This window comes from Nelusetta ayraudi, unplaced genomic scaffold (genome assembly GCF_046127955.1).
Source record: "Nelusetta ayraudi isolate G7.1 ecotype Tasmania unplaced genomic scaffold, CSIRO-AGI_Nayr_v1 ptg000002l, whole genome shotgun sequence".
NCBI classification, from domain to species: Eukaryota; Metazoa; Chordata; class Actinopteri; order Tetraodontiformes; family Monacanthidae; genus Nelusetta; species Nelusetta ayraudi.
In genome coordinates, this window is record NW_027466052.1 from 9,049,666 (window position 1) to 9,065,187 (window position 15,522).

Consider the following 15,522-nt stretch of genomic DNA (forward strand, 5'->3'; position numbering starts at 1 on the left):
GACAGAGCGGGACACAAAAGGGAGAAGTGAGAGAGAGAGTGAGAGAGAGAGAGAGAGAGAGAGAGAGAGAGAGAGAGAGAGAGAGAGAGAGAGAGAGAGAGAGAGAGAGAGAGAGAGAAGAGAGAGTCACATGAGGAGGAGGCCGTCGGGCGCGTGTTGTTCCAACAAAGTCAGGGATGTGGTTTTGCTTCATGACACGAAACGAGGTGAAAACACGGGGTTGTCTTTCAACACGTCATGTGGACGGATAAAAACAATGTGAGAGGGGGCGATGACACCGAGGAGATAGGATGGTGAGAACCAGAACAAAAGAGCAGGCTGGAAACACAGTTTCAGTTTGCTCCTTTCATGACGCAGCCTTGATAGTCACACTGTTGCAAAAAAGAAAAAGAAAAAGGAGGAATCAACCTCGCCCACTAGGTCATCAACTGCCCAGCCCGCCTCACCTTCTCCAGGCTGACGCCGGTCCTCTTGACCAGGGCCTGAAGTCTGGCGATAGTTGCGTTCTCCCTCAGCAGGAAGGAGTTGAGTGGGGAGGCTAGGTTTCCGTTACGCTTGTCGGAGACCACGTCAGCCGATCGGAAGCCTCGGTATTTGGCCTGGCTGTCGCTGGAGTGGATGTTTCCCTCCGGAGCCACGCCGAAGGACATGAGCACCTCCGAGATCTCCTGGATGAACTCCAGCTTGTTGGGGAACTGGGGCAACTCCTCCGGCAGCTCGATGAAGTGATTGTCGATGTCCACGAAACACAAGTTAGCCTGCGAGGAGATGAGGGGAAACACAGAAAAAGCTAAATATAATTAAAGCTGCAAGCAGCGCTAACGGGACTGAGCCACTGTGGCCGACATCCACCGATGACCCCCGACGCCCGCCGATGCCACCCAACACGTACCAATGTTCCGACACCTGCAGACCCCTCCAGAGGCCTACCAACCCGTTCAGAATCCTGGCAACCCCTGCCATCACAAACCGAAGCCCCTGACACCTGCCGACCCCTCCGCACGCCTGCCATGCCCTCCCGACTACAAACCCTTCAGAAGCCTGCCGACCCCTTGTGACCCCTGCTGACCCCTTCCCTCGATGTCGCTGCCATCGCCACCTGGGTGACACCTACTAACAAGTGAAAATAGCTCACTTCCAGTTTGTCAGGGGTCAAAGGTCAGCATTTATGAAAATTAGGTCTTGATTGAACCAACACATGGGTCTTTGTCCCATGTCTCTACGGCATTCCTAAAGGGTGTTATGGAGATTTGAGTGTTTTTGGAGTATGTTTTTGGAGTATGCTAAGGGGTGAAAATGTTTGATTCATGTGACGTCCTACATCTCACGGCTCATCATAATTTCTACTTCTCCGTAGCAAGAAAAAGTCATGACACCCGGAGGCTTTATGATGACACTCGCAAAAGCTTAAAATGCAGCCACGAGAGGAACAGCACGAAGAAAAACTGTCCACTGTGGCTTGCGTCAGCAACTAAGGCCCTCGCTATGCAGAGTGACGACAATAAAACCTGCTTAGCAACAGCAACATGTTCAGGTGAACAAAGACTGATGGATTAGGAGGGAGCCACGGGTGATACACACATTCGCGCCCGGGTCTTTTCCCACACTGATGGGAAAAACGGGCTGAATCATAACAACCCTCGTCCTCTTCTGCAGACATCAAACAGAAAAAAAAAACATCAGGTCGATATGGCTGGCACAGTCACCTCCTGCGGTAGCTCCAACTTGGTGCGGTCGTCCTGACCATTGGAGTGGAGGCCCATGAGGTACGGCACTGGGGCATCCAGGAAGTGGAGGAGAGAGGCGGGCAGAATGGGAACGTAGACGTGCTGCCACTGGAAGGGGAACATCAAGGCGGTGATGCTCTCTGCCACCGTCATCAGCCTCTGGTAATCTGCAAAAACGGTGAGAGATGAAAGACTTGGTCAAGACGACTGGTCTGCAGCGCACAAGGAACAGTGCACAACCTGGAGGCTCAGTGCGTAAGAAAAGAAAGGTGAAAAGAAAGTGTTTTGCAAAGAACGTTTGAATGTTACTTGTTCTTGTCCGATTTCCAAGTTTCTCTCACATCTTTCTTGAAACTGTTTCATACCAGCTGTGACGCAAAGGCACTAAACCCTGAGCCTTTCGACTTTATTCTCAACATTTTGACCTACTTCACGTGACTTCAATCTCTAAATTTCAGCTTTATTCTCAAAATGGAAACTTTAAAAGATTTTTTTTTTTTTAATCATAATTCCTTTCTCTTCTTGTGGCACTAATCCTCTTCCGTATAAATCAGCCACTTTGCTAGGATGGAAACAGATCACTATGAATTTCAGCATGCAATTATTTTTGTTGATGAGGCTTCAAAAGAAGGAAGCTGATATTTCTGAATTCAACCTTTACAGCCCTACAAAGTTTAGCCCTCACTGCCTTCCTCACAGAATCACTGCATCATTCTGGAGAATCGCTCAGTGTTCTCACTTCATATGCGACATTATAGTACCACACATGCACTCCTGCATCTGGCATTCAGTCTTGGGGTCTGTGACGGCCCGCACACCCAAAACAGAAAGGCCTTTGCAAGGCAAGTGTTCCTTGACAATGCAGAGTGTAAACAAAAGAACAGCAACGACGGCTAACCCCAGCATTTGCCTTTTCTGCCTGTTCTGCGTCTCGGCGTCCCTTGATGTGTATAAATAAGGAGTGGAATGAGGTCGGTGACCAGCTCAGAAGGAATCCTCATCTGTCACGAGTCGCGACGCGCAAGCGCAAGGAAATCTAGATTTGCACACTTGACAAAAGTCCAGACGGGCTGAGCAAAAACCTCGGCAAATGCCAGACAGAAGTATTTCACTTGACCTCGTCGGCACTTCACCATCAAATAGTCGCCGGTGAATTTTGGCCACCAGTGTAACTTTTTTTGAGATGTTTGTCTGTGTCAGGTATCGCCGCGGGAGAATTTGAATTCCCTTCTGTGTGCTAAATGAACTCGACCCACTTCTTCCTGTATTGACATAATGATCAGGTGGACAGAAGAGCCTCTCATACAAAGAAGGCCTCATGAGTGTCTGCATCCGTCCGACCGGCACCCAATGGAGAACTGTGAGCCAGTCAGTCAGGTGACTGCCCGACTTGTATGACATTCCTTCGCCGTGACTCCACACAGAAACACTCCTCGCCGCTCAGGCCTTCACGTTGGCTCGCCCGCTCCCTCCTCTGCCTGCATTCTTGCCCCCTGCTCCTGTTGACATGCACGTTACGCTGAGCAGGAGCGCCACGGTTCCCGTTAAGGTGCCAAAACAAATGCCATTCCTTCATTTGGTCATGTGCCGCCCGAGGAGGAGGGAGCAGCGGCGGCTCTCGCCCCGGGCCGGGCCGGGCCGGGCCGGGCCTCCCCACCCCCCCTCCAAGGAGGCCTTCCTATCCCACGATGGGGACAGGAATACTAACATCACCCGCCTGCTCTAAACTGGGACAGCATGATGAGAAACCACTTTGTCTCAGGCCACTCCGGGTGGTGGAGGGGGGAGGGATCGCTTTTTTTTCCCCTTATAAATATCTGCACTGACAAATGCTTCCTATTTAAAGTGATCTCTGAGAGGAAATGGCTCAACAAAATGATAAACATTATCCAGATGCAAAGGATCCAAAGCACAAAACACATTTTGGGGCATTTGGGGCTCATTCGTTGACCATCTTAAAGAGTAGTCATCTTTTGAAAGTTCATTTTGACTCTATTGTGCATTTCTGTAATACCTGATCTTGTAATCAACAACTTGGATGCAGACAAAACACTTTTCTCGTGTCTGGCAGCTCCTTGTTTTTTTTTTTGTTTTTTTTTTAGTTTCTTGTTTGTTGTGTTGTATAAATATAAATCTGAAAATCTGAAAATAAGATATTAAAAAAAGGGATTTCTTCGCTGTCATTTAACAAAATGATATTAAAGCTCACCTGAGAAAAATGTTCTGTTCAGCACTGTTTTGCTGCGTGTTACTTTCATTAGCTACAGACAGATACACAGAGAAATCCTCCAGCAAGCCTGATCCACCAACATCGCTATATTGACAGAGCAAAACCTTTGTTGAATGTTATTGCTGATGAAAATGTTCAGCATACTTCGCCAGCGCTAGAAGTACTGAGTCATCATGTACGTGATGCATTGCATAATTTATCAATATCAGTCCTCAGAATGCCCAGAAACAGTGAAGGTACATTTAATATTCCAGAGCTCCGGCCGTCAGTAACATTTGGGAATCATTAGCTGTGTAACCAAGAATAAAAATCCACAACTTCCCAATCAACCAAAGGAAACTGAGCTACAGTGCAGGGCAGTGGGAATCTCACACCGACGCTTCCAATGTGTTTAGGAATCGGAGATAAATATGACTTTGCGCTGCTCCTTTTAGCTCAGGAACACACACTGTGTCTTTCCCGACACCAAGTGGACCCTCAGCTGAGAGCCGCTGAGTGCCAGCAGCCACAGAGTCTTCATGCAGCAGCGCGTCAGCACAGCCACCAAGAAAACACAGACAGAGACAACTGCAAAAAAAAAAAAAAAAAAAACCTGTGTAATAACAACTGACATCTTAGCCGGCAGTCAAATCACCTTCTTGGACAAAACAGGAGCGCTTTAAAAAAAAGGCAACAATATTTTAAGACCAAAATATAGAAATCCTGACTAGCATTTATCATTTACAAGGTTTTCAAGAGCGGCACTATTTTTAGTGCGACGTCTCGCACAGACAGCCGTGTCTTTATTTGCTGAGCGTCCCTCCCCTCTCGTGTGTTCAGGAGCAGAGCTGCTTTTCCATCAGTCCCTTGTTTCTTCTCAGTGGAGGATTGCCAGGCTTTAAGTCTACACAACAGCCTCCACACACTCTGCAGTCATCAGCCTCATGAGGAGGAGGAGGAAGAGGAGGAGGAGGAGGAGGAGGGGTTGGGGGAGGAAGAGGAGGAGGAGGAGGATTCAGGGGGTGGGGGGGCATGATGTCACCTTCAACCAATAATAATCAGCCTGCATCCGAGTGATCCTCCGTGTCTCTGGGTTTCCTAGCAACGCCGTGGTTTTCCCACCAGCCCCTGGCTCTCTGCAAACCATTTGCCTTCCCATGCGACTGTAATGGATCCAATCACTGCACCGGAAGCAGCTCAGCAACACCATTTCTCAACGACACACTCGCTCGGTAGCCTAACAACTTCACTGGGCGTCAAAGTGTCCTCGTTGTTAGCCCTCTGTTTGCAGCCTCCGGGGGAAAAAAAGGCTTGGTTTGTTTTACTGACTGATAGAGTTAATGATTTTTTTGCAGCTTCTCCACGTATGGAATGGGATAAAAATAAGACCAGGGAGAGCTAAACGTAAAGAGGGATCAGTGCCCTCTGTTACATCACAAAGGGCTGATCTTCAGAAACGTGTGTTTCAGCGCATATTAAACAGATTTTGCACGAGATGGGAAGCTTAACGACAGACAAAATGTTGCCATTTTGTCCAAAGTGTTTCAGTTTGTCGAGAGTCGACGTCAGAGAGCTGCCGAGAGAAGCTGCATCACAGGCGCCGTGTTCGGCCTCGCAGCTAAACGAGCCGACGAGGCAAAACCCACACAGACAAGCACACATTTGCATTATGTCCAGGACGAGGCCTGAGCTAGGTGAGAGAGAGAGACAGACAGAGAGACAGAGACAGAGCGAGAGAGAGGGACAACACACACACACACACACACACACACACACACACACACACACACACACACACACACACACACACACACACACACACACACACACACACACACACACAGCTGCACCACTTTAATGGAATGCACAAAAGGTTACGCAATCTCCGGGATAATAGTTCCAGTCCGGGTATTAAACATGCGTCGTCGCCTGCGGCTGTGGTTTTGACGACGTTCTTGAGTTGATGAACTCCTGGAGTCACTGCGACTCCAGACGCAAAAATCAGGGAGTTGGTCATTAGAAAAAAGGCGGAATTTAATTCCGGAATACACTGAGATGCACTTCAAAATACACAAATTGTCGTTAGCAGGCAGGATTGTGGACAATCTGGTCTTATGACACCAACATGTCTCCCAGCTCCAGGACCCCGCCTCCCTCCCCAGAGGATCACATGACTAAGAAAGTCAATGCAACTGTTACATTTTCTCCCAGTTTTTGCCTCCTGAAAAAGAATCAAAATCGTTTTGTACAAAGAATGTTTTGGATTTAAATTTAAAATATATAAAAAAAAAAACAATCCTGGGTGAGAACGAAGCCTGATGTTCAGCTCTCACTCTGAGATCACTTTGCAGTTACATTGCTTCCATCTCTCCCTCCAAAAAATGATGAAAAACCTCGGAGCGAACTAAATGTTGCTGCGGTAGAAATATCGTTTGTTTTTTTTGGGGGGGGGTTTTGACAATCAGTCGTGTGGGGATAGAAGCTGCCCAATTGGCACCCTGAATGGAAAACAAGGATCTGACATTTAAACAGAATGTCAGCGTGCTTGTTTAGTACCTTTAATCAATGCCTAATGTCGTGTGTGTGTGTGTGTGTGTGTGTGTGTGTGTGTGTGTGTGTGTGTGTGTGTGTGTGTGCGCGCGTTGGACAGGAGCGCCCGGCCACTCACGCTGAGAGTAGAGCAGGATCTGCATCTCCAGCAGGGCGCAGGTGAACAGCTGCAGCACGTTCTCCACCCCCAGCAGGTTGAACATCTCACGGATGGGGAAGTCAAAGAGCGGCAGCTCGGACGTGCTGGGCCGCTGGCACACCACGGGCCCATAGACACCTGAGAACTTGAGGGAGCGGCCGGAGGGCGGCATGGGCACCTCGTAGAGCACGTTGAAGATGTAGCTCTCCAGCGGCAGCGGCGGCGGCTGCGGCGAGGAGACGGCCTGGTGCAGCTGCTGCAGCACCTTTCTGCAGGCCTGGGTGAAGGCCATGGGCGTGATCAGGCAGATGCACTTGGACACGTAGAGCGTGTCGCGGCTGATGTCGTACGAGTTGAAGCGCTGCAGGCGCGAGATGGCGGGCGCCGCGTGCAGCACGGGCCGGAGCGGCTGCTGCTGCAGCAGCTGCCGCCGCTGCTCCTCCGGCCCCGGCGGCGAGGTGGGCGTGTGCAAGATGTCGTACTGCTCGGCGTTGTGCATGTGGTAGAGGGTCTGCATGGCGCTGCAGATCTGCTTGCTGGTCACCTCCTCGAAGAAGGTGAGGGCGAAGCCGTAAGTCCGCGAGCCGTCCTCCCTGGTGATGATGAAGGAGTGGAACTGAGGCTCCCGCGAGTCCACCTGCGTCCTGAAGGCCAGGCCCTTCGGCATGCAGAGCTGCAGGGGTGGGGGGGGGGGGGGGGGGGGGGGCACACACGCAGCAGGCGACTTCAGAATGCTCATCGAAGAGGCTTGGGCAACACCAGCAGTGACTCAGCACATATTTTTAAAAACATATTTATCTCTTAAATGCTTTTCTCTTTTATCTTGTGGAGCTGTTTTTCGTAAATCAAATCAATATTTTAAAAATTTCGACATTATTGCCTGGCAGTCCCAAAAGATCCACATGATTTGTTTGTCCTTTTAAACTGCTCTAAATTGCTATGTGTATGAATGTTTGTTAGCCTTGCCTCTTGTTAGTTGTTTTTCAACATGACACCTCCATGGACACACAACCACACAGAGACACAAAGACAGAGCACTCGTACTGCCCGTTTACTTGGCGCACACAACCAAATCAACACTTTCGCATTTTGTTGATGTTTGTTGTATTGCATCAGCCAAGAGTGATATCATCAGTGTATCACCCTTTACAACAACTGCTTCTGGTCATGTGTATCTCAGGAAGTGACAGCAATTTTCAAACACGAGATCTGCAAAGATCCGGGCCGGTTCCTATTGGGGCTGCCACCCTTGAATACAGGTTTGGATGTGAAAAGATTAAAATGACTCAATAAGCTCTTATTTTTGGCTAGGAAATGTATATTAGTCAATTGGATCAGCGAGAAACCTCCCACTGTAACTCAGTGGTACAAAGACATTTTTAGAGTTTTTCCAATGGAAAGACCAAGTGCCAAATTAAAAGGAAATGACAACACTTTTATGGACCCTTAAAAGATTTGCTGCCTAAGGATCTAAGTGAAATTATACAGAGGGTAAATATTGATTTGGAAGCTTCCAAAGTGAATGCACCAGCAATAAGAAATACCCACTAACAGATTCAAGGACACACATATTATCATTTGCCAATAAGTAGTTGATTTATTTTTCCTTTTAATAATTAATATTTTTTATCATTATCATTTTAGATCATTTATCAACCTTTTTTGTTTTGCTTTTCTCTTTACATTTTACAACTGCTTCAGCCACTTCGGAGCATGAAACCTCTGCTTTCGACTTTGTGCCAGGCTGCAAAGTTTTAGAGAAAATTCAGTCAATGAAGCAAAGATTCAGGCAAAAGTGCCGCTTCAAACCTGCATCTATAATACTTTCTTTTACTTAATAATACTTTTTTCATAATACTTCCATAATCATTTCCGCCCTGTGGTAGCAGCAAACATACCATGCCAACTGCATCCTGGTCAAACGGATTCCACTCGACATTGTCGGGGAAATGTGCGAGAACTTTGGATTTGAAGGTTCTCCTCAACGGACTCTGCTCAAAATTCTCACCTGAGGGTAAAGCAAAGAGAGAGACAGAGAGAGAGAAAAAGAGGGAGGGAGAGGGGCAGGAGGGAGAGAACAAACACGAGACAATTAACAAGTTTCCAGATGTCGGTGGAGGAGCAGAGGGACAGTCTGATCAGAAGCACGTTGAAAACAGCAGAGCCAGGCAGAGCTTGGAGAAATCAAAGATATTCAGCGCATTTCTCCAGACAGAAAGGTTGTATCGCATCATGTAAAGCTGTCGACTTTATCCTTTTTTTTTTTTCTTTCTACCCAATAACGCAGCTACTGAATAGGTGACATACCCCAACACAGATTTTTCTTTGTCTTCAGAAAAATCTGTGTGAAGGAGCCAAATGTATCTGACAGCTTTAGTGGCAATACAGAGATTTAAAAAAAAACAAAAAAAAACAGTCATAGAAAAGCACAAATTGAGCCGATTTTGATCCCGGAGTCAAGCAGAAGTGATGCACACACCCAGGCAGGGCTGAAGTCATTCAGAGTGTAGGGGGAGAGAGAGGTTGGAGTGTGTAAAGCGAAACAAAGGAAGAGGTGATTGTGGAACATCAGCTCGCCTTCTGTCTGCCTGAGCACAGGGGAGGAGGGGTTACAGAGGAACTGAGAGGGAGCAAAATCAGAATGTGCAAAAAAAAAAAAAAAAAAACTGAAAGAAAGAAAGAAAGAAAGATAAAGAAAGGGTTCCCACACCTGTGCAGAAATCAATTGAATAAAAAAAAAAGTTGATTTAAAAGTTAAGAAAAAAAGGAAGGTCTGCTGAGAGTGGAAATACAAAGTGTGCTGGGTTAAAGGCTGGAAGGGTTGAAGCGGAGCTCAGGCTGAGATGGGAAGGGTGTGTGTGGTGGGAGGGTTACCTTGGCTTGCCAAATTTCCTCTGGCCCCATCTCTGAATTTAGTAGCTTCTATATACTGGCATAGAGCTACACAACACATAGAAGAGTAGATGATTAATCAAAAGCCTGGTTCTGCATGGTTTTTTTGCGCATCACTTCTCGGCTGGTGCATTACGGAGCCGGGGCGGACAGGCGCGGCGCGTCTCCCGAATTCCACCTCTGTTCAGACTCGTGACGTGTGGCCTAAAGTCGCGGTGGGACAGCGGTGGCCACGTTTCACGTCTTAGTTTAGCAGGTTAGCCAGCAGGCCAAGTTTTGGCAGCTCATCGCTTCTGATTAACATCAGTAACAGAACGATAAACACGGTTCAGGGAATCAAATCATAAATACTTCAAACACAGCACAAAATCTTGAAATTGTAGATTAATTTTACTGATCAAACAGCAAAAAATGTTTAGAGGAAAAATAAAAAGAATCTGGCGACCTCGTTTGGACTTCAGCATCTCTGTTACAATCATCAGAAAGCTGGATGATGACACGTGACGTGCTGCTGCATGATGAATATTAGGACCCAGTGTCGAAACACTGAGTGTGATCCGTGCAGACGCCTGTGAAGTTCATTTATTTACTGCCGTAATCCCCGAAAAATGAGATCACTGCGTTGCTGCTCATTACGGGCTTAGCACTATTTAACATCAATGTTGTGCTGCAGATGTAGGAAAGTCGCGTCTTGTAATCTGCTTGCCAAAGATTTAAATAGGTCAGCACTTTGTGCTGCCCCCCCCCCCTCCCCCCCTCCCCATCTTAACTTCATTACTGAAAGACTGAAACGCAGTTTCCTCAGCGCTCGGGGAGTCAACTGCTCATGTTTCTGCTCTTTGGCTGAGGTTGCGTTCTTCCAGGTATCAAAATCTGGTTTTCTAGAAACCGAGATATGGTCTTCTGTTCTGTAACCAGGAAACAATGTTTCTGTGCACCAAAAAAAAGGAAAGAAAAACAAGAATTTAGAAAAAAATCTGATTATAACCAGAGCACCAAAGTGCGTGTGAATACAGTTACTGTGTGCAAAAGGCTGCAACACTCAATGCTGAGTGAGCGTTGCAGCCTGAGATACTTCTTATCTGTGCAACAGCTGTGCAATAGCTCAATATCTAAATGATGTGCTGTGTTGTATCATTAGGTCCTTGTGTTATGTCGCTATGTCCTACGTTTAACTGTTGTGCACTGGTGCTGGAGTTGCTTTTAATCTCATTCTACATGTGCATAGTGTCAATAAAAGGCATTCTAAAGTAAGAAAACACAATGGAAAAAATGAAACAAAATAGTCGCATTACACATGAAGAAGAAAAACGATGAAATAAGAATGTATGAAAAATGAGAATCAACGTTAATACTTGAGCTTATGAACTTGTGTCTAGAGTCTGGAGAATAAGTGCATCCCTTCAGTGGAGCTGAGTGAGCGTTACAGCCTGAGTGATCCCTGCAGCGCTGATTATCTAACGTTTTATATGAAGAAGGGGGTAAAAAAAAGCAACTTTCATACATTTGGGCATTTCCTTCGTGTGCGTGTGGGTCTATGTGCGTGTGCACTCCAAGGGTGACCAGAACACAGCCAGCCGCTGGTTAAAAAACACGCAACATGTGCGCGCCATTGATTGTTGCGCAGGTTGCAACACAGCAGCTCCCAACACGCGTGCGGAGCTGCTCGCTGTGGAGGCTGGAAACGCCCACAGTCGACCTTCCGCACACTAGTTTATCACTTGAGACACGGCAAGACATCCGATGAGCGCAAAGACGCACGCACAAAGGACCGCCTGGGTGAATGAAACACCAAGCGGCGACTCGGTGAAGCTGCAGTTTGATCGTATCTCTGCTTTTAGACTTGCTTTTAATATGGTGAGCGTGTCACAAAATGAAAATGATGAAGTGGGTATATCTGATGATCACATCTGATTATTTTCGCAGGAGTGCAAACTAGACCGGGAATGCAAGTTGGAGCACAAACAGCAAAAACGAGCCAAGTGCTCAGACAACGAAATTACACCAGCAAGGTTTTTTTTTTTTCCTTCTATTTGTTTTTTTGTGGTTTTTTTTTTTGGGGGGGGGGGGGGGTTGTTGGTAGAGTTCTTATGATTATAATGAAAAATTGATCCCACTCTGATGAGATGTGAATCACCGCTGAGCACCCAGATTGAATATAAATACATTTCAGACTTGAGGAGACGCTGAGGTGACTCGGGTCGCATTCTGAGAGCGAAACTGGAAAAATTAAAAAGTCCCGCAGCCAAAGGCTGTGGCTGCAGCTGTTTTCGAACTCAGCTGCAGCAGATTCAAGCGCAAACCATTACACAATACACACGCGTCCTGAAAGCTGATGAACGAAGGTGACCTGAAGATGCGAAGGTCACAGGAGGCGGCCCGGTGCGGTGGCACTGATTCAAAGGCAGACCGCTGGCCATGGATGTATTATAAGAACTGGATACCGGACTGGCAGTATGGCGGCACACCGATTTGTCACAGTGGCCACTCGAGGTACTGCAGCAAAAAAATCCCATGGGCCCAAAAAGACTGCAATACAAAAATAAACGCCTTTAAAACGGCTAGCAGGACAACTGTGACCTGAAACGCAATTCATAGCAAAGTTTTCTATTGTAGATTTTTCAGTTGCCATCTTTCAGTCGTTTAAAAAAATGACCAGGCCAGAAAATCACCAGAAAGAAGTTTATTCCCAGTGTGACGTCACAACGTCGCCTGTGCTGCTGTGTCTCAGCTCGTTCTGATTGGCTGCGTCCTGACCTGTCTGGAAGTGACGCTCTCCAGAATCGTTCTGATTGGCCAAATCCATCATGTGAGTTACAGAGGCATGATGGGAAGTGACACTACTGCGCAATGCTCTATGGGCCCATTAATACACAAGTCAAAAATTCATTGAAATTCATTGAAATGAATGGGCCGCCGGCCAGCTTGGATTCTGGAGGGCTGGCGCTGGCACACTGGCACCAGGCAAATGTCAGGAAACAGTTCCGTCAGACACCAAGTGTCAGGGAGGAAGCCGACGTTGATCATTTATCCGCCACCTACAGCGACAGCGGGGGTATTTTTCCAGTTATTCCTGGTCGACTGCACGCAGACCTGTGGTTTCTCCACACTGACAGTTTTCTCTTCTCCTAAAAATAAAGACCCGGGGCAGACGACCTGGACTGAGTCGCCACTATTGACATCATGTTTCACACAAGCCAGGCGGTGAGGGTGTCACAGTGCGCACAGTGTGTGTGTGTGCGTGTGTGTGGAGGAGACAGCGGGAGCCGAGCGTGCCAGAGTTCTGCCTCTTCGTCATTTCCCTCCGATCCTGTGAGCCAGGAACCGCCCACGGCTCAGCACCTGTCCTGCGTTTTGCCCACACTCACGCCGACACACCTCGGCCAGCGAACAGGATGGATTACAATTGGTTCAAAAACAACAATAACAAAACGCTGAGACAACTACTAATACTGATGTATCAGAAAAAGCTAATCGGCAGGCAAAAGAAGCCCACTAACAGCTGATCAGAGGGAGGAGCTGGCGCAGCGGGCTCCTCACTACCAGCCTGGCCAGCTCATCTCCAGAACAGAGCACAAACAGCTTTTTCGAGCTAAAAGTATGGCTGGGCGATTCTGGACAAAAATAAAATCACAATTTCTTTTCTCTGAAAACTCGATTTTCAATGTCGATTTTTTGTTGTTGTTGTTGTTGTGGCTAAAACTACAAAAGTCAATGGAATACATTATTTCAAATAGTTTATCTTTATTTTATTTTTTTAAAGAAAAATAGCAAACAAATCTCCCTATTGGGAATAAAGTGCAACTGAAAGATACTGTAAATCTTTCTTAGGTGTAGTAAAGCGACAACACTTACAGTCTTCATGACCAAACAAAGATGAATGAAGTGAGAACCTCACTTTCATCAAACTTCCTTTGAAAATGAACCGGTTCTTCATAAACAAAGATGAAGTTCCCTTATTTGGGAGTAAAGGGAAAACTTAAGAACCAAACACAAATGAATCTCCCAGTGGATTAAGTGAGAACCTTAACTGACTGTCACCAAACGTCACTTTAAAAATTAAAGGTTTTTCTATCATCTTGTACAGCGATGAATGAATAAAGTGCAAAACTTCACACATTTTGAAAAGTAAAGGAGCACAGCAAGAGGAAAATCGATTGTAAGATTTTCCTTTTTCTCCCCCCATCATCTTGACTAATAAATCCGATTTCAGGTTAAAATCGATGAATCGCACGGCTCAACCTAATAGAAAACAAAATTGTTAACCTGAGGTGAACGCGCAAAAGGTAGCTACAGGAGGGGCAGCTGGGAAAGCAGCTCAGAAATCCACCTCGAAACCGTGAATGTCAGCGAAAATCCGGCGAGGGAGGGGCCGGGGATGTTCGAAGTTAGCTTTTCGGAGCGAACAATCAACAACCCCCGACTGGAGCAGGTCTGTTTTCAATCAGGCAAAGTGATGGTGAACTCTGCTGCAGCAGCAGCCTGGAGAGACCCCGCTTGAACTCGACATGAAAAAATTAGACCAGCTTAACTGTTACACATCCATTTCTATCCACGCCGCTGTTTGGTGCACGACTAGCACGGTGGGCTAACAAGGAGGGTAACAGCCAATCAGAGGGTCTCGAGCGGAACGACGGCTTTGGCGAAAACATGAAAGTCCGAAGAGGCGGCGGGGAAAAACATCTGCTCCAGACGCTGTCATTTGTCTGCAGGGAAACTTGACCCGCAGAACAGACGCTGTGTTTCAGACAAGAATGTGAGCGTTTAATTACTCGGTAACGACAGGTGGTTGTGAAAAACACTCTCAGCAACTGCAAGTCAGCTTTGTATTTAAAAAAAAAAAAAAAAAACGCAAAACAAAACACAAGAATCACAATTCCTTTCACGAGTTCAGTTTCAGTTGCCCCCCCAAAAAACATCTGTGTGCTCCAAAACAGACTGTTTTTCTGTATTGTGCATCATTTTGCTAAGAGGCGCCAGTCTGGCTTCATTTAACGGTGATCTGAGATGTGGATGTTTCATCTTCAACCAAGGCATAACATATCGAAATAACAAAAAAGACGGCAAATTAATTGGCTAAATGATTAATGTGTCTAACTCGGCAAAGCCACTTTGGAGGATAAAGTGATAAACATTATTTTTTTTAAACCTCAAATAAAAGCCTATTACTTCTCTCCACTGAGAGTTTGATGCTGAGAGAAAGATAAAAAGCAGTCAGCGAACCCCGGGGAAATCTGACCTGAATTCTTAAACAACAATTCTGCCCCTGACGCACTTCGAAACCACTAACGGGAGACGTTCTGCAGGCTCGTAAATAAACACCTGACTGGAAATATGAGGGCCCGCGTTATGCATTTAAAGCCTGCTTTCATGTCGAGCCATTCATCCTCATTTGCTTGTGGAGTGGGATCAGGGAAGAGAGGCTGTCCGGGATATAAAAAAGGATATTTAGCATTTGAATGAGCTGAGCCTGTGTGCAAGTGTACTTCTCTGTGTTTTCCAGTGTTGCCTGTGAGGCTGTGAGGCTATGAGGTCATGCATATGCTAATCAGGGCCGCGCAGCTCGGCCAAACGACGCGCTCCATTCCTTAAACTTCGGTCGTTCTCTTTCCCTTTAACGTTGCTGAAATCGTGGCCGGCATCGTCAAAACACAAAATAACTGTGGAAGTTCAATGAAACGGTCAGCGGCCGACAAATCCACCAAACAGATTATGTGATTGCAGTACTGTAAAGCTGATGTATCTGATGATTCTCCTTTTAGGTCACATATCGGGGGAAAACGTACTACAAGTAAATGGATGTTTTGTTTTGTTTTTACGATATAATGTGCCTCCAGCCTGTCGTTGAGAAGGAAGATAAGTCCTTCTGTTGAAGGAAGGATCCCCAGCCAGGTGTTTGTTCCTCCCTCTCAGACTTGTTTTTGTCTCTTTCCAAACATGCACAAGGAACAGCAAGGCATCACTTTTATAGCTTGAAGCGAAAACTAAGTGTTTTTTTGTGGGAG

General features: G+C 46.6%; 1 protein-coding gene across 4 annotated transcripts in view; it reads right to left on the reverse strand.

Annotated features, from left to right (window-relative positions):
* dennd5a (DENN/MADD domain containing 5A) overlaps positions 1–15,522 on the reverse strand; it is a 32,424-nt gene that overhangs the window by 12,659 nt on the left and 4,243 nt on the right. For 2 of the 4 annotated variants that reach the window (XM_076022292.1, XM_076022311.1), the window contains exons 2-6: positions 9,500–9,565; positions 8,524–8,633; positions 6,605–7,298; positions 1,707–1,894; positions 447–758 (exon numbers count right to left, since the gene is read on the reverse strand). In XM_076022292.1, the coding sequence (XP_075878407.1) occupies positions 447–758; positions 1,707–1,894; positions 6,605–7,298; positions 8,524–8,633; positions 9,500–9,565 (1,370 nt within the window). The remainder of the gene's footprint in view (positions 1–446; positions 759–1,706; positions 1,895–6,604; positions 7,299–8,523; positions 8,634–9,499; positions 9,566–15,522) is intronic. The other 2 variants (XM_076022302.1, XM_076022319.1) reach the window with 1 other exon arrangement.